General features: G+C 40.1%; 1 protein-coding gene across 1 annotated transcript; it reads left to right on the top strand.

The window, feature by feature from the left end:
• The first annotated feature begins 112 nt into the window (after positions 1 to 112).
• kpna3 (karyopherin alpha 3 (importin alpha 4)) lies at positions 113 to 18849 on the top strand. The gene is made up of 17 exons (XM_082508273.1): positions 113 to 366; positions 2896 to 2940; positions 7074 to 7163; positions 8350 to 8379; positions 8501 to 8553; positions 8641 to 8736; positions 10313 to 10398; positions 13117 to 13203; positions 13320 to 13489; positions 13807 to 13851; positions 13998 to 14129; positions 14219 to 14347; positions 14663 to 14767; positions 15041 to 15112; positions 15413 to 15575; positions 15692 to 15786; positions 15902 to 18849. The coding sequence occupies exons 1-17, from the start codon at positions 298 to 300 to the stop codon at positions 15998 to 16000; spliced, it is 1566 nt and encodes a 521-aa protein (XP_082364399.1). The 5' UTR covers positions 113 to 297; the 3' UTR covers positions 16001 to 18849.
• The last annotated feature ends 270 nt before the right edge of the window (positions 18850 to 19119 follow it).

Genomic DNA, 19119 nt, shown 5'->3' with positions numbered 1-19119 from the left:
GCTGAGTGTTTTTCATTTGCCTCGCTGTTAACGTAGCGGTTTCGCAGCTTTTTTACGTCCGAAAGTCGTCGTCGTGCGCAGTAAATCGCAGGTGAATTTATTGTCACTGCATCGAGGAAAGCCGTGGAAACCAGGGCAGCCCAGACAGGAGGTATGCAATAACTCCTCCCCTCGCTCTGCGATCTGTTACGTACTCCTCCCTCTCTTCGGAGCCAGCAGCGGCGCAGGAGCTGCCGTGCCTCGTCTTTCACGGAGGAGATCCCGAAAGCCGGAGTAACAGCTAAACCCCATACAGCCATGGCAGAAAACGCCGGCTTAGAAAACCACCGCATCAAGAGCTTTAAAAACAAGGGGCGTGATGTCGAGGTGAGCTGACATATAAACGCTAGTCTTCGTAACACGACTCGAATTAGCTTTATGTAGAAAACGACAGTCTTTGGGCCTCCGTGGGGAGCCTGGCCCCGGCAAAGCTCCCTGCCAGCCAGCCAGCCTGCTAGTTAGCAAGCTAGCTGGCTAATGCGAGCTATCGTGAGGAGTTCGCCATCAAAGGTGCTATCTTGCTACCGGTAAAATTCCTCGTAATGAACCAAAGGTGGTGATAGCTATCAAGTGCATACCAGTGGCTTGCAAATATTGTAATGTTTGTGAACGACAAACTGTGTTCTATTTGAATCGTTGGAACTGGGGGAATTAAAGGCAGACGATGTAGCTGTCAGTGCCAGCTAGCGTTGACTAGCTACTTGCAGAGACACCGGTCACAAGCAAGGCTGGGCCCTCCCGGCTCCGTAATCCTGATGTTCGCTCTGTTTTACAGCCAGCTGAACTCAAATGACACCCGTTTTAACTCGCGGCTGTCTCACACAATTGCCATATTAAGCAAAAAGAAAGTGCGTGTGTAATTAAATGTCTGTTCCATATCCACCCTAACCAAATATTGCCCCTCCTTGTTAGCTTGCTAATGTCAAGCAAATGACTAGCATGCGATGCCAGGTGAGGCGGCTGAAGAGGGCTGCTAACTAAGCCACTAAATGGTTAGCTGAAAGGTAGTGATGCGGTGACCTTAGCTTTACGGTACATTTTCAATCAGAAAAGCAAACTACACTGAAATTGCTACAACACCACGATGAAGTGAGGAGAGTCACTTTAGGCACAACATTAAGCTTGCATTGCTGTTAATAATAACTTTTTCTGACACTGCGGTTTTTTATGAAATTTCTTAAGTTAATCTTAGATATATTTCCTAATAAACAGTGCTGTTACAGAATAAATGGTGAGGACATTCATATCAGATTCGCTGCTAAGACTCATTCTAGAAAGCGCCATCAGTAGTCTGTGTGCACAGCTGGCAAATCTACGCTGGGCATTTTGCAGCATCATTCATCTAACGAGTCTAATTATAAATTTCTCTGACAGCATTTGACTGCAATGCTCATTGACATGATTACCAAACCATTTGGGTAAAGGCTGGGTTCAGAGAAGTCAAGATAAAGGAAGCTGGGACCAAAGGCTGTAATGAAGTACCAGATATCTAGCTTTTTTTTTTTTTTTTTTTTTTTTTTAAAGATTACATATGTTATTTTTTTGGGTTTCATCAGAAAACAACGCTCAGCCATGGCATTCACCAACAAAGACACACTTGTGCTGGGTTGTTCTGATCTATTGGTAATCCTGTGATAATCCTCAAACAAAGGTATGTCTGGAAATGGCCTTTCAAAAGCCACCAGTTTCCAGAAAAACTCCAGTTTCTAAAAACACAGATTGAAGACCTTTGGGTGGTTGTTTTGAAACTCAGAGTCACTTTGACAAGCACATGGCTACTATGACAGGCAGATTTGTGCCAAGTGAATTCCGGATGCTATTTTTGACAAATTGTTTGACCTGGGTCCTCTTAAGAGTCTCGGCGTGAATTTGAGTTTTTGTAAACGGATGACTCAGACTACAGCAGAGGGGGGGGGAAAAAGCCAGTTTGGGGTTTTATTTATTTAGGTCAGGCATAACAGATTGCTCTTCATGTCTGACACCATTTGGAACAGCAATGAATTGCAAAGCAGTAAAGTCTCGCTGCTACAGGCCATAAAACCCTCCTTTTGTTTTACTGCACATCATACACAGTGTGGCTATTGGACAGGTTGTTTTTTGTTTTGTTTTTTTGACTCCCAGTAACAAATCTGAAAAGAGTTGTTGTTTTTTCCTCCTCTTTTGGTGTGTCTGGTAGCACCTGTGTGCCCTCATCAATTTTAATTTTATTTAAACATAATTGTTGTACCAGTATTGTAGGAACTTTTAAATCTTTTAGGTCCATCAAACAATCAGAATTTCAGCAATGAATCAGTTTAAATGTTTTGGTCTAGTTTAATTTCTCTTGATAGTCAGGCTGGGCGGCTACTTTTCATCTCGGCAAAGGAAAACATTTTTCAGCGTACGCGTCGTTATTGTTGTTTTGCCACGGTTGGGAGACACCTCTGCTCTGCAGCCTCCCAAGTTATGACTTTCCCAAATTACGTAAGAGGCTATTTAGGAAAGCAACATGAACCTCTTCAAATAGTCACAAGATCTGAGACCATCTCAAACTGTTCTGGATGAATTGGAAACCCAGCAGACGCACAAATACAGCAATTAGTTACTCTCTTTCTGAGTTGTTTTATTATGACTTTCAGTTGGATTGGTGATGGTTGCCTTTTGTGAGATACAGAATCTTGGTTTTTCATCAATTTTGTGTCACCTGTTTTTGACTAGTGTTGTTTTTTTAATTTTTTTTTATTAAATATATATCCATTAAATCACTTGGCGTAAAAGGCTACAGTTTCTATTTTCTAACCACAATAAATGACATGATTTCTCAAAAAAAGTGGGGGGGAAATTTCTCATTTCCTGTTGTGTTTGTTTTCATTGCAGACTATGAGAAGACATCGAAATGAAGTGACAGTTGAGTTGAGAAAGGTGAGAAACAATGCCCCATTCATCTACACACACAAGTATTGCAAACCTATTTCTGTTTTTCAACCAATGGATTTGGGCGTATTGGGCTTTAACATGCTTCATATGGATGTTTCACATTAAGAGTTTCTACAAACGCTTGGGACATTTGGGAAGAAATCTGCCTTTGCAACCTGAAATTGCATAGACTGAGGGTTTAGCTTTAGCAGTGCTTTAACCAAAAAGTAGCAGCAGATTCTCTGCGCCATCTGTCTGCCTAAGAAGCATTCAGGCACATGATTGAGCTATAGCATGCTTGCCCTTGTCCAGTACACAATCACTGTGGTTAGATGCACATCCGGGTGTGTAGACTGAGTAAATTACAAGCCATTATGCGGTTAATTAACGCAGCTGGATTGATTAAAATAGGATTCTGTGTGTTCTGTCAGAGATGTGAGACGGGCAACTGAAAAACAGAGCTGAATAGCTGTATTAATAAATGTAGCTTATGAAACTTCTATATTTATATTTTGTAGAGCACAGTGAACATCCTGATGCTGTTAATAGAAGATGATCTGCACTGTAGGTCTGCTTCAGGTGGTTCTGCCAAGAGATTTGCATACTCAAAAAGGACTGGGATTACTTCTGATAATTGTTATGCCATCTGCAAATGTATTTTTGCAGTAAAATTGGATCTTAATTGAATGCAGTGTGCGCCAGTGCAACAAAAGTACCAGAGGCTTCAGAATATATTCAATTTCTACTTTGTGTTGCTAAATTATGTAAAACGGCAACAACAAATGGTTCTGGATTAAAGTTTATTTGATCAACTTAAATACGGAGATTACATTGAAAGGGCAAAAATAACCTTAATTGTTTTTTCTTCCTTTCCTGTCTGCATTGAGTGTTAGCTTAACATATGAAGGGGAGGTAGATCCCCCTCTACCTCCGTTCATAAGGTGTCATTTGGGTATTTATTTTGTCCTGCACCACAAAAGGAAATCAGTATGATGTTATTAAAATGCAAACTGATTTTTTTTTTTTTTTTTTTTTTTTAAATCCACTTTACCGAATCAGTTTATTCATTGCTAGTATGTTTAGCTTTGAATCCATATTTTTGGGGGTATTTCAAGGATTGGCCCAATCGTTAACCTCTAGGTATAGCATCACTTTTCATTTGCTGGGTAATATTTTCAACTAATTGTGCTGCTTCTTTAGGGTGTGGAGTCATTAAGAGATGTGATTCAGTTAACTGATCTTAACTGAAAAGAAGTATTGCATTCATTCTGCTCTCTGTTGTGGCTTCATCAGTGAACACATATAAATGAGTTCACTGAAAAGTCTGCGTGTCTCAACAATACCTTTTCTACCCGATCACAAGTGATGTGCTGCAGCTTGTATCATGTTTTTCTGTATGTGATTCTATTGGCATTGCTCTAGTATGGGTGTTTTCTATTGTTTTGTTTTGTGTGTTGTTGTTTTGTTTTGGGGGGGGGGGATCTTTAGACAACTCCCTGGCTGTTCTATATACAAGAACTAGAATCCATTTAGGTTATGTTGTTGAAGCCATTCTGACAGTGGGCTCCTAATCTGTTAATTTGAGTTATTAAGTAATCCCAAGTTTGCATCTGATTTTTTTAAATTTTTTTTATTTTTTAAACTTTTTAACATGTTTGAGAAGAATCATTGTTTTTGTTGCACAAGTTGTTAGTCATATGTAGATTTCTACAAATGTAGCCTTTGTGGACACTTTAAAGTGCCAGATAGATATTCCTTACAGATCCTGCAATTAACACCATGAGGACAAAGTCATTTGTAGATATTTTATGATTTTAAATGACTGGAAGCCGGTCCTCAAGAAGCTTTAGATCAGAAACAAGATCTGTATGATCTGCATTGAGACTTTGAAATTTGTCTTTAATTGAAATTGTGGCTCTTAAAGATTTGAGCTGTTTACCAACAGTTCAGTCTTTACAGCAGGGAAACCAAATCCCAAGTGAAACCACTTCTTAGAAACTTTCTTTTAAGCTTACTGATGTGTCAGAGCCTGTTCTCACTTTTATGTAGTTGGAAGCTGATTTCAATTTATTGCCACTGCTAGCTTGGTGAGGAATATAGCAGGTTTTAATGGTCGACTTGCTAGGAAAATGGGAAGTAGGTGGAGTAATTTATTGAAACTTGTGCAAATATGCATGGAAACATACAGAATATGAGTGAAATTCTAATGACCTTGGAAGTCAATATTTTGTATGACCACCATTTAAAGCTCGTTGGATGTTGCCTGCTTTTATTTATTTATTTATTTAAATGATCCCACACAGTTTCAATACTGTTGCTTTGAAAGAGTCATTTTTGTATTTTTGTTGTTGTTTTTATGTGTATGTTTGTTTCCCCACCCTCCACCCAGGTGTGCTTTTTGCAGCGTGTTTGGGTTTGTCATGCAGACTCTCTCCAGATGGTTTTACATGGTGGATTAAAATTTTATGGTACTTTTCTCTGTTCATAATTCCACCAATTTTGCAAACACCTCCAACACCACTGGCTAAGATGGAGCCCCAAACCATGATGGTGGCTGCACCGTGGTTTTCAAATGCCTCAAATTGACAGTCATTTGAACTATAAATTTCAAATTTGGATTAATTTCTCTAACTGAGCACTAACTTTCAGTCTAGTTGATGATCAATTGAAGGGTCAGATGCATCTCTCAGTTCTGTGGGAGGATCCCCCCCCTGACGATACTTCTTAAGGACATGACTTTCAGATGCTATAGAAGATGGCCTGGCTGCTTTCTTTCCTTTTGTAAAGCTCAAGACTCTTGTGCAGGACTGTATATTTCATGTTAAAAAAGCAAAACAAAAAACTAAAGCTTTAAGATAAATGTAGTGGAGTAAATGCTGTGCCGCTCTTTAGAATCACCTGCATGTTGCAAGAGGGAGGCTGGCTGCTCTCAGCTTGAGCAAAGTGTACAGGAAGTCTGCCATATTTAAAGCTCCAAATTAATGTCTGCAAATAGAGATAACTTTATTTTATTTTTTTCTTTATTTAGTTTAGCTGTGTTTGTCGTTGTGTAAAACAAACCAGAAGTGGGTGAGTGGAGCTAGAAACATTTTCTTCACATTTAAACTTTGCATATGTGGTTTGATAGAGGACCTTTATTGGTATTTTAATGTGAAAATATTGACTGCTTATTTATTTTTAAACTGACCCTAGGCCAGTTGGTTAGGGCAAATGGGGTTCTGTAGAACCTGCAAGAAATCCAGAAGCATGTTTTTGTTCATGTTCATGTCATGTTCATTTTAACCACGTGTGTGAAATTGACACACTGTCCCTGTGTTTTTGTAGTTCCCAGTCTCCCCATATTGGAGGGGTATCTGGTTAGTGGAAGGTGAAAGTGACTCTACTCTAATTTAGTGTAAAGTGAGAGAAATTTATATTGACTGTTTCCAAGTAACATTTCTATAAAAATCTGTTCTTAGCAACACAGCATTGAACAACTGAACACTATTAAGACAGTTGCCATATATAATCACCACACTTAGAAAAAGAAGCGTATAAGATGTATAAGACCTAAACTTGAAATTCAAATTAACACGTGGTAAACTGTGGCATTGTGCTTTCAGGGAGAGTCGGAGAATGTTGGTAAACCAATGCATAAAGCAGCACAGCCTTCAGTAGCTGGGGATGTTGAAACATAAAATATTACTGCTGAGGTGGTCTCAAGTCTGGTACATTCCATTTGGATCAGAGGAACAAGAAGCACTGCACTAGCTGATTAGTCATCAGTGACGCACATCGGCACTCTGAGCTGGAATGTAGGGCAAGGGAATCTCCTCCTACCACTGACTCGCATGTCCTGTAGATTGATACCAAATGAAAACGTTTGTTGGGGACGCCGAGTGTGTTGAGGGTTAAAGGGTAAAGGTTCAGCGTCTGTTTGCTTTGTGGGTTCTCCTGCAGGCATTCTTTTCTGGATTAACCCCTATGATACGAGATTCTTTTCATCTGGCATGCTGGATATCCTGCAGAAAATGAAAAAGTTTGGCAAAGAGAAAAACGCTCTGCCTAGACTCACTGTTGGTTTAAGAATTCATGAATGCATTAATGAATGCTTTCATCTCCTCCTCTCATTGGTCTTCTTGTCTTTTTCCTCTTGTCAGAACAAACGAGACGAACATTTACTGAAGAAGAGAAATGTCCCGCAGGAGGAGAGTCTGGAGGACTCTGATGTCGACTCAGACTTCAAAGGGGTAAGTGTGGGTGTGTGGTGGGTTTGATTTGAGTGAGCGAGATGTAGCAAAACCGGACTATATGGATATCAGGTCAGAAGGGTTAAAAAGGTGGGCAATGTACCGCGTATGGGATGTGTCAATAGGATTCCAGTTAAAAAAAAAAAAAATCACTTTAATCTCTCATCTTTTTAGATGACGAGGTTGTTAATTAGTATGCCAGGTGATACTGAGAGGAACCCCCACTTAATTTTTTTTTTTTAATTATTATTATTCAGCCTGCATAGTTCTCATACAACCAGGGGAGGATGAAAAATAAAAAGCATGACATTGTGTAATATCTTGCCAGAAGCCTGAACACTAGGTGTCAAAAGCAGGGAGGGTTCATCACACTGTTAAGACTTAACAGTGACTAATGCCATAGAAGATCCCAGTCTTATAAAATCTCAGTACAGACTTTGACTCACTGTAATTGCAAGAATTTTGCAACATTGTTTAGAGTCTTGTAGTTGGGTATAAAACATTTCATTCACCCCATACCAAAGCCCAGAAGAACCGTTTACCCCTTTGGATTGTCAGAAACAAAGGTAGTCTGATATAAAGGTCGAATGTGCAGCTTTCTGCTTTTTTTGTTTTGTTTTGTTTTCATCAGTATTATCTGAAAGCAACCAGGAATTTCACATATGTGCACTAGAGGTGCTCCCTAATGAACTAGCAGGTGCATATTTACAATACCAGTTTATTATTTGACTTGTGAGGCAGAGAAAGAATGTGTTGCAGTAACAAGAAATACAAAATTGTAATGCACTACTTTGTAAAATGTAAATCTTACAACCAAGCCAACTGTTTAACAATACGAGCAAAATCTGTAGTGATTCTGAATGTGTCACAACAAAACAGCAAGTAGGCTATGCAGCGTTAATGCAAATGGCTAATTTTTGTCTTCACATGATGAGCCATCTTTGCAGTTGGTCTGCAATGTTCTTCATCTTTTTGGAGTCTTTCCTCTCAAAATGATCCCACACTTTGGATTTCCTGTCCAGTCTAGTAAATTTAATGAAGTTAGTTAGTTTGTTATATTAACCCCGAATAACGAATAAAATGCACCATAGTGACAATGTGTAGCGTTAGCTCTTCACTTGCTATTGATTGCATGTTCTTAGCAAATTACGACATTGCTAATATTCTTCATTTTCTCTTTGCTTAGCAAAATGTTACGCTCGATGCCATTCTACAGGTACGTTTATCTCGTTCACGCCTTTTAACAAATATTGAATCCTTTCCCAAATGTACCAGCAGTGCTACCTTAACTTTTGGCTAGTTATGCTGATGTCAGTTATGGCTCTTGTTCACTGCAGAACGCTACCAGCGATAATGCGGTTGTACAGCTCAGTGCTGTACAGGCAGCCAGGTGAGTAGCTGATGAAACACTTTTGTATAAATACCAGTTCTTCCTTGTGTTTTCTGGTGTTAACTTTTTTGCATTCGATTTTTTTAGAAAACTGCTCTCAAGTGACCGAAATCCTCCCATTGATGATTTGATAAAATCTGGGATCCTGCCTATTTTAGTCAAATGCCTGGAAAGGGATGACAAGTAAGTGTGCTTCCTAAGTAGTACTTTTTTATTAAAGTTTTTTAAAATTATTATTTTGTTTAGCTTTTTGTTAATGTAATAACTTTTATTACTGATCCTGCTGCATCATTTCTCTGCTGCAGTAGAATCATTGTGTGCATGAGAGTGTTTCCCACTGTGTCCACACGTTAGAGTGTGTGGAGGCATGCAGGGCAGCTGGCTCATCCTCTCAGTACAAACCAAGCCAAATATATCAACATTCCTGTCTCTCGGAGTTCCCCAATTCCCAGGACCTTGTGTTCACTGAGGGGGGGGCAGGAATGAAAAACTCGAGTGAAAGAGCTTGTAAGGAAGTAATTGTAAAGATTTTACCATGACAACTAACAGCTGATAGCATCATGTTGACATTATTAGATATTTGTACATCAGGACTGGACTATTAAACTAGTTGATAGGGGGGCTTTGGGTTTTTTACCCCTCTCCACTCCTCCCCACGCCAGCGATCATCACACTTCACTTCACCTAATTGTTGCCAATGCTGTGGCTATATTTAGCAGCTTTAAACACCCCTTTTTTTCTTTTTCCTTTTTTTTCCCCCTCTTCCCCAAAAGTGCCAAACAAGTAATTAGGGAATAAACGCTCAATAGTGCTGCACTACAATGACAAGCTTTTGCTCTCGGATGGCAGACACAGCACTGCTTTGTGTATGTTGTTTTCAGTGAGTGGCACTAGCAGCAGTACCCTTAAAATATTCACTGCTGATTACTATTGAAGCTCCTGAACCCAAAAATCGTATTCAGGGCAGCCCTTAATATGTTGCCATAGCGCTGTGGCAGAAACCCAAGCCAGCTCAGCTTGATGTAAAGCCTCACAATAGAATTTACAGCATGAAAACCTCTGCCAATTAAAAATGGACAACCTATCCTTTGGAGGTCTATAAATTATCTGTGAATGCCTGGCAGGGCAGGAAATAAAGCGGGTCTCTTCACAACTGGATACCTCCCAAAAAGAAGCTGTTTTATTCTTTTAAATCCCAGAAGGTGAAACTTAGAAACTTCAGATCATGGCAGGTTGTCTGATGAAACATTTCTTTGGGAAGACGGAATTACCATCCTTTGTTACAATTAGCTAGCATTTGGCTGGTGGGTGGCGTGAGAATCACTTTTATGTGTGTGATTTTTATTTTGTGTTGCATCAGTTTTCCTAAACTCATTTTAATGATGGTTCTCCATTTTGAGTGCAGTTAAACTGAATGACACAGTTTCTAGACCTTTCTGGTGTCAGATTTGTTATCTGTCACAAGAGCTTGGACTACCTGTATTAATTCTGCTGTTGTAGTTATCTTTTTCTTGAAAAGCCAGCCGTTGAAAACTCTGTTCTCTAAATGAGCACCACAGTTTGGTTAAAGCATGTTTTGCTCTAATTAGTTCAAGAAGGCCCAAAACAAATATGTTAAGAATTTGAAATGGCAAGTGGGGGGGGGGGGGTTGCACATGGATATTATTAATCCCTGCTCCTTCCATTCTGTCTCGTCTACTGCAGAATAAATTAGCTTACTTTGTTTTCTAACTGGTTTTGTTTTCCCTCTGTCTTACAGCCCGTCGCTTCAGTTTGAGGCAGCTTGGGCTCTGACCAACATTGCCTCTGGGACGTCAGCACAGACCCAGGCTGTGGTTAAATCCAGTAAGCTGACCCCACGGTTCATGTTCCCCTGTGTTACCCCTTCAGTCTGTGTTTATATTCTGTCTGCAATTTGCCAAGCAAGCATATTTATTTATTTTTTCACCCAGTAAGGCTTAGTTAGTTCTTGGGATAATGCTTTTTTTTTTCTGCCTCAAAGTAAAACATGGTTATCTAATAAAACTAACATGACTCTATAGCTAAAACCATGTTTAATATTCAAAAGATAAGATGGCTGTTAGAGATGTGGAACAACTTAGTTTGAAATTATGGAAAGCCCCATATTAAACACATGCATGTTTGCTGAGAGTTATAATGAGGGGTAATTTATGCTTAGACGTCTACATGGCACATTTAATCATGTTGGCATTTAAAAAAAAAAAAAAAAAAGACACAGCATCCCTTTCTGTTGCTGGGAAAGCTTTGTGCTCACTTGCTATCGGTCTAACATATTTTAATGATAAATTTGTAAATTTTGAAGACCATGAACAAATTGGTTTAGACAAAAGGTTTCTTTATGGTCCAGCCAGTGCATCGAATGAATCAAACTATAATGGTTGTAGCGTATGTATATATTTGCATTGCACTTCCATTTTCTCTATATGAGTGGGCCAATCTTGACAAAATTTGCATAAACACTGCCAAGGCATTTTGAGTGCCAACATCTATATGACACACATTTTATACAGATCCCACAATCATCTTTTTTTTTTTTTTTTTGTACATTTGAGAGTTCAGTTAAGCACCAAATGGAGTGTTGGATTGGAATAGTGTGTCACACAATATAATGTACACTATTGCCAGAAGTATTCACTCAGTCATTCAATTCAGGTGTGCCAATTGCATCAATGTTAATGTGTATAAAATCAAGCACCTAGGCATGCAGGCTGCTTCTACAAACATTTGTGAAAGAATGGGTTGCTACAAGAGCTCAGTAAATTCCAGTTTGGTACCATAATAGGATGTACCCAGTGCAGCAAGTCCACTTGTGAAATTTTCTTGCTATTAAATATTCCACAGTTGACTGTTAGTGGCATTATAACAAAGTGGAAGCTACTGGGAATGACAGAAACAACAGCAACTCGGCCAAAAAGTGGTAGACACATGATGGTCTGCACAGAGGTCGCCAACTTTCTGCAGTCAGTTACTACAGACCTCTAAACTTTACATCACCTTTAGCTCAAGAACAGTGTGTAGAAAGAGCTTCATGGAATGTGTTTCCCTGGCCTACCAGTTGCATCCAAGCCTTACATCACCAATTGCAAAGCAAAGATTTGGATGCAGTGGTGTAAAGCACACCACCCTTGACTCTAGAACAGTGGAGACGTGTTCTCTGGAGCAATAAATCACTGTTCTCCATTTGGTATCCGATAGATGAGTCTGGGTTTGCCAGTTGCCAGGAGAACCGTACTTGTGTGACTGCACTGTGTCAATGGTAAAGTGTAGTGGGTTAGTGGATTATTGTGTGGGGCTGTGTTTTAGGATTTGTTATAGCGAAAGGCACTTTTAATGCGTCAGCATTCCAAGACAATTTGGACAATTTCATGCTTCCAACTCTGTGGGAACAGTTTGGGAGCAGCCTCTTCCTGTTCCGAAACGACTGCGCATGAGTGCACAAAGAACGGTCCATAAAGACATGGATGAGCAAGTTTGTCATGGAAGAGCTGCACAGTGTCTTGATCTCAGCCTGACACAACACCTTTCGGTTGAATCGCAGTGGAGACTGAGCCAGGCCTTCTCATCTAGCATCGGTGTCTGACCTCACAAATGTGTTTCTGGAAGAATGATAAAAAAAAATTCCATAAACACACTCCTAAACCTTGTGAAAAGCCTTCCCAGAAGAGTTGAAGCTGTTATTGCTGCAAAGGCTGGGCTAACATCATTTTAAACCCTATGTATCAGGAATGATATGTCACTCGTGTTCATATGCATGTGAAGGCAGATGAGCAAATACGTTTGACACAATGTAGTGTGTCATAGCATCATACTGTAATGATTGTAACACATGCATGTTTATGTTCCCGTAGTAAGTTGAATCAAATGTCTGGATTTCACATCACCAAGTTGTGATTGTGACCATAAAGAAACAGAAGTGAGTGTAGGTCCTCAGCATTTTGAGAGTGAGTGCGTAGAGCCAGTTACCAAACCATTTCATTAATAGCCATAACACATTACACCATGTGTTACAGCTATTTTTATTTTTTTATTTTTATAGTCATTTAACACCTGAGCCATTACGGTGCCCCTGTAGAAAGCTGTATCGATTAGCATAGAAGCCTATTGTCTAGAAGATGTAGTACTTGGAGTATAGCTGAAAGCTTTCTTCATAATACAGAACCATCTCTAAAGTGGAGAGGACCTGCTTGTATGAGGGGTGTATGTGAAAAATGACCATTCATCTCACCCCTCCATAATAACTGTTAGTCCTAAACAAATCAGGTGTCTGTGTCAGTTTCATCTCTGTTAGTCTCTATAGAAATACAAGTGTCTTAACCCATTGTGGTCCAGCATGGTTGGAGCAGATGTAATGATAGTTCAACACATTACTGTGCGTAAGGCAAAAGTCTGTTGGCTCATTCTGCAAGACAAGTGGTGGACATTTGGACTCATGTTTTGTTTGTTTGGTTTTATCCCCCTTGCTAGATTCTGATCATTTAAGGTGGCAAAATAAACAGTCCATCACCCTGGGCACATCTGATAGTTTAATCTTTGTGCTTGCAGATGCAGTGCCCTTGTTCTTGCGACTGCTACAATCTCCTCACCAGAACGTATGTGAACAGGCTGTGTGGGCTTTAGGAAACATTATAGGTGAGTGTCCCTCTATGATAGATGTGCTTGTTTTTTATTTTGTTTTTATTTATTTTAATACTGCTTGGAAGCAACCATCCAGAGTTCTGTTGACCTCTGCCCCCTTGCACAATCAGGTGATGGGCCACAGTGCAGGGATTATGTCATCTCTCTGGGTGTGGTCAAGCCCCTGCTTTCTTTCATCAATCCATCAATCCCCATCACCTTCCTCCGTAATGTTACCTGGGTCATTGTTAACCTCTGCCGCAACAAGGATCCACCACCACCCATGGAGACTGTGCAAGAGGTGGGTGTGACTGCATGTGTATGTGTGCGCGTGCGTGCGTGTGTGTACCAGCTCTCATGTGCCATACAGATGGTTGAGTTTCTTTGCATTTGACTCTGTCACAGCAGGCTGAGTCACGCTGAGCTTTTACAGCACATTTTCAGTAGCCAAATCAGCCTCTTCACCCCGGGGAACTTCTGACTAGAAAGCTTTTGCTGACAATTGAAGTCTGGTTTTGACAGCTGTTCCTCTTGTGATGTTTTTTTTCTCCTGTTTTTACCTTCATCTATTCCTTTGCCTACTTCCAACCCACTCACAACCTACTTCTTTCCCCACAGATATTGCCTGCCCTCTGTGTGCTAATATATCACACCGACATAAATGTAAGTATCAGGCTGTGCTGTGATTACTCAAGTTATCGGTTTACTAATGTACATAAATTATAAAGACAAAATTTAGTGCTTAGTTTTTTCAGTTCTAGCAGTATAGTAACTGTCTCAATTCTTACGTGTTCTGACTCTGTGTATAGATCCTAGTAGACACAGTGTGGGCTTTGTCCTATCTGACGGACGGAGGCAACGAGCAGATTCAGATGGTCATTGATTCTGGAGTTGTTCCATTTCTTGTGCCTCTCCTCAGCCATCAGGAGGTGAAAGTTCAGGTAAGACTAATTCAGTCCTCCCACCCGGTCCACACTCTGAAGCCAATTTTTATTTGAAGTTGTATTCCTCTTTTGTTCACAAACTACAGACGGCAGCTCTGAGGGCAGTGGGAAACATTGTGACGGGGACAGATGAGCAGACACAGGTGGTTCTCAACTGTGACGTTCTGTCACACTTCCCCAACCTGCTCACACATCCTAAAGAAAAAATTAATAAGGTATGAGATCCTCAGCCTTTAAGCTCATTATGCTTTTTCTTCTAGTTTCTTATAGCTTTACATTAAAGTAAATGGAGAGTAAAGTAGTATTTATTGTACAGATAATGTAACGGGAGCAAGTTTTTTGTTGTATGTAGTTATTTTATTTAATTACACTCAAAGCTTGAGAGTTGTAAGTTAAACTGGTACTAATCTGTACTTAAAATCCATTATTTAGGTGAAATGTTAAAATATTTTTTATTGAAGCAGATTCATTCTATATAATACACTGAATGCAGTCTTTTTTTTGACCATTTGTGATTGGTCTGTTTGCAGGAAGCAGTCTGGTTCCTGTCCAACATTACAGCTGGGAACCAGCAGCAAGTCCAAGCTGTGATTGATGCTGGTCTGATTCCTATGATCATTCACCAACTGGCTAAGGTTTGTGTGTGGTTAGAAATTGGAGGAAGGGGGGGAAGCTCAAGATTTTCTCTAGTTTCTGTTCAGTTCTGTCCCCGCATGGTACCAGACACACGATGTGTAAATTCATCTTGGCATTTAGTTGCACTGACACCTTTTTATATTTTCTAGCCAGAAAGCAGAACAGTTTCTGATAGAAGACATGGAGACTGAATGCATATTTGGCCTACATATTGTGTGTATTTTGGCAATTTGCTGTGTAGTACATTTTGGTGACAGCCTGGCTCTCTACAGGGTGATTTTGGCACTCAGAAGGAGGCAGCATGGGCCATCAGCAACCTCACCATCAGTGGGAGGAAAGACCAGGTGAGCTTGGCTTGTGGACCAGACAAGATTTTTTTTTTTGTACTTGGTTTAAAAAGATTTGCTACAGTGAAATGGGTATATGTTGTTTTAATGAAAAAAACAAACTGCATTTCTTCACTGCAGTAGGAAATGTTTGCCTCATTGTTTCTTTCAAGAAGCAGAAAAATAATAATTGTAGGCTGAAGCTACACAACATTGACTTAAGTTATGAAGGTCACTGTGAGTGCACTTTCCACACTTGTAACCATGTACCTATGTTGTAATCAAGTATGGATGTGGTGTATGTGTGGGTTTGTGTAGGTGGAGTTCTTAGTGGAGCAGAATGTCATCCCTCCGTTCTGTAACCTGCTGTCCGTGAAGGACTCCCAGGTGGTGCAAGTCGTCCTGGATGGCCTGAAAAATATTCTCATCATGGCAGGAGATGAAGCCAGTACTATTGCTGAGATCATAGAGGAGTGTGGAGGTCTGTGTTTGATGGTTTCCTTGTACCCTCTTAGAAACTTGGTGTAATTGGATTGTTTATCTTACTGAAGTTTTTTATAATGTTTGTTTCTAAAACTGTTGTTTTGTCTTTTTCAGGTTTGGAGAAGATAGAAAATTTGCAGCAGCATGAGAATGAGGATATCTACAAACTAGCCTTTGAGATTATTGATCAGTACTTTTCAGGAGACGATGTGAGTTAACCGCCACCATGCGTCTCACTTTCTGTTATTTTTGGATTTGTTTTCCTTTTTGGGCAATGTCTTACTCTAGCATTCGATCTTACAATGTTTGTTCTTTTTTTTTCAGATTGATGAAGATCCTAGCTTGATTCCTGAAACTACTCAAGGAGGAACCTTCAATTTTGATCCAGCTTCCAACATGCAAACAAAGGAGTTTAATTTCTAAAAACCAGGATGTTTGGTTCAACCAGTTGCACGGGTACTCTGTAATCACCCCAGACATTCATCCATCTCTCCTCCAATCTGGCAACCTGGTACAGAAGGATATACTTAGCATCACGTCAACATGGAAACTCACCACTGAAGGGTTTACCCACCCCCATCTCTGCACTATGGGGTGTTTTTTTTTTTTTTTCTTCTTTTAAATGGTCATCGTTCACAGAACACTGCAACCCTTCATAGGAGTCCTTGTTATCCAACAGGCATATTCACCATCTGGCAACCTGCATCAGGAAGATTGTCAGTATTTTCTGCCAGTGCTTCTAAAATGTCACACAGAAAGGAAACCAGAAGGAAGGAAAAGCCTTCACGGAAAGATTCAATTACCAAATGTCAAGTTCTCACAAAGACGGAAAAATATAAGCACATTTTCAGACACATGAACACGCATGCATATACACGCACTTTTTTTTTTGACACTTAGAAGAATTTGTGTGCATACTTCAGTTAGAAGCCATCATATCACTCATGGGGAAGAAATACTGCTGTTTGTTTGTGCTTTATTTTGTGCTTTCCCCTTCCCTGGATTGTCCTCTAGTGTTACTTCACCCATGCACACTGACATACTACAAGTACATACATTAATACATTTCGTGACACTGATTCCTGATAGCCAGGGCACACCAATATCCTCTCTCTCGCCCAGTTTAAAGAGTTAATCCCAGAGCTAAGCCATGATTAACCACGGACCCCCACTGCCCTCCCAGGAGAGTCCTTGGGCAGGTGGAGGGGCGAAAGGGCTCTAAGGCAACAAGAGGACTCCGTGGCAAACTGACTGACGGGACTTCTGACTCAATGGCGTCACTTTTTTAATGTGACCTCTGTTGAATTATCAAACTTACTGTTCGTTTTAAAAAAAATCATCAAAAATGTGAAGAAAATGCCATAATTCTTTTTTTTTTTTTTTTTTTTTTTTTTTTTCCCCCAATACAACTGTTAAGACCTGCTAATTGCCTGCTACTGATTAAGCAAAGCGGCAAAAGTTTTATTTTAACGGATGTGAATACCTGTCACGGGAGGAATCACCTTTGGGCGAAGGCACAGAGACTTAAGAGGAACACGTCAGCTGTAGCGTTTATCTCCCCCCGCCACCCACAGGACATCCTCCTTCTGAGCTCAGCCACGTCCTGGGATTCAGTAAACTATTTGCTCGGGATTCCCCTGTAATGTGAAACTCTGAATGGAGGGAGGGGGTTTAACGAAAAGAAAGAAAACAACTTAAAGCTAAAATCATCCTAATTGCAATATGACCTTTTTTTTTTTTTTTTTTTTTAAATTTCGCTACAGACAAATTGGTTTCATGTTTCCGCTTCTACTGGTTGGGTCTGTGGAGCTTCCTTTGTATTACTATTTTATTTTTTAGGTTTTCTTCAGTCTTATGCACACGTCTGAGAGGCATAACGATGTCTGACTGCAGAAACGACAAAAAGGACCTACACTCACTGAAGACTAGACTTGTACAACGAGTGCAGGTCCTGATCTTTACATTACTTAACTACTTTCGATAAAGAGGTCACATGTCATCACTCAATTTGAATAACTGTACAAAAACATGATGTGTATCTCTCCTTGCCGTCTAATGAATATATATTTACATAAAGCCTGTACAAAGCTGCTGCAGCTGACAGTCATTGGATGGACGATAACTGTCAAAGATGGCTGGGGAGGGTCTCTATTTTTTTTTTCCTCCTTTTTGAAGCAATATTTCTTTTATTGTTTTTACTTTCGACTTGCATATGTATTGTGATGACATGCTGATAAATTGGAACAGGCTGGTTTTGTTTTGTTTTTTCCTCCTCTCTGTAGTGGTGACGGGCTGTTTAAAATGTACCATCCTGTGTCCTGGTTAATGTGCAGGCTTGGGGTAAATGTGTCAAACTTTAATCCCAATCATAGCCCTGGTCTGGAAGACTTAATGATCCCACCCCCCCGGTTGGCTGCTAACTACTTAGAGGGGTTCAGAGCTGGGGTTTGGGGTGGGGATTGGGGGGGTGGGGCTGGGGGTCACACTGGGGCTTTAAATACTGAGTGGGCTTGTTATGAGCAGCCCAGGCTTTTTTGTTTGTTTGTTTTTGGTTTTTTTTGGGACTAGCTGTTTATTACTGAACAAAACTATAGAGAGGGTGTACAGTCATGAACTAGCAGACTAGACCGAGCCACTTTAAAGATTTACAATTTCGTTGCCTTGTATCCGCATTGGATACAAGCTTATGTTTGTTGCAAGATTTTTACTTGCTAATGAAAAGTTGTTTTAAATAAAATAATAGGAGAAAAGCAACAGACAGCGTTTTGGCCTCTGATTGTTTGTATCTTTTTATAAATTTTAGATTGAATTCTTCTCTTTAAGGTGGCTCACTGATGCTTTCAACTCTTGTGCATATTAAAGACGAGAATGAGTTGAAAATCATTGTGCCTTTTGTTTTTCATTTCAACTACAGCTAGGTTTTATCGAATAGAAACGAGACTGAGTGACTGGAGAATCTCTAAATAGGGGACGTGGCTTTAGTAACGCGTAGTCTCCTTGTTGTTGGAGTTTGCCAGTAGAAATGGTCAATGCTGCTCCCTGCTGTTGGAGAGTAACTTGCTTCCCTTCTAATGTCATTCACTGAACATTGTATGACACCATGCATCCCGACCATTTACACCCCCCCCCCCCCCTTCTCTTGGAAAAACCACAAGCCATCATTGCCATTTTTCAGTTGGGGGGGATTCTGATATCTCCTCTTCATCTTTGACCCTCAGGACATGATCTGTGTTTCTGATCCTAACCAAAATAAACTTGCTGTTTAGCCGTTGGATCTTTCGTGCTTTTGTGACTCACACATATGGTAGCTGTTTTAAGTTGTATGGGTGCGAGTTGCTTTCTGCAGGGATTCATTTGATCTAAGTGTTTGTGAGGAAGATTGAACTCCCTTTGAGCTCAGTTTTTACGTGCTCTGAATATATTTTAAAGATGAGCATCGCTTCCTTTATGTGACTTTAGCAGGCTGACCACCTTGTTATGAAAAAGCAAATGTAAAGTACTCTTTCTCCTTTCTTTGGCTTGTCCTTTTTATAGGTCAGACA

This window comes from Aulonocara stuartgranti (assembly GCF_965226115.1).
Source record: "Aulonocara stuartgranti genome assembly, chromosome: 16".
In the NCBI taxonomy this organism is placed as follows: domain Eukaryota; kingdom Metazoa; phylum Chordata; class Actinopteri; order Cichliformes; family Cichlidae; genus Aulonocara; species Aulonocara stuartgranti.
This window is presented reverse-complemented; position numbering and strand designations above follow the sequence as displayed.

Excerpts from the sequence above, each read along its gene's own strand:
- kpna3 (XM_082508273.1), top strand. The coding sequence starts at position 298 with ATGGCAGAAAACGCCGGCTTAGAAAACCACCGCATCAAGAGCTTTAAA. Across the intron at positions 13,204-13,319 it reads GGCTTTAGGAAACATTATAG|GTGATGGGCCACAGTGCAGG; the intron begins GTGAGTGTCCCT and ends TTGCACAATCAG. Across the intron at positions 15,576-15,691 it reads GATCATAGAGGAGTGTGGAG|GTTTGGAGAAGATAGAAAAT; the intron begins GTCTGTGTTTGA and ends TGTCTTTTTCAG.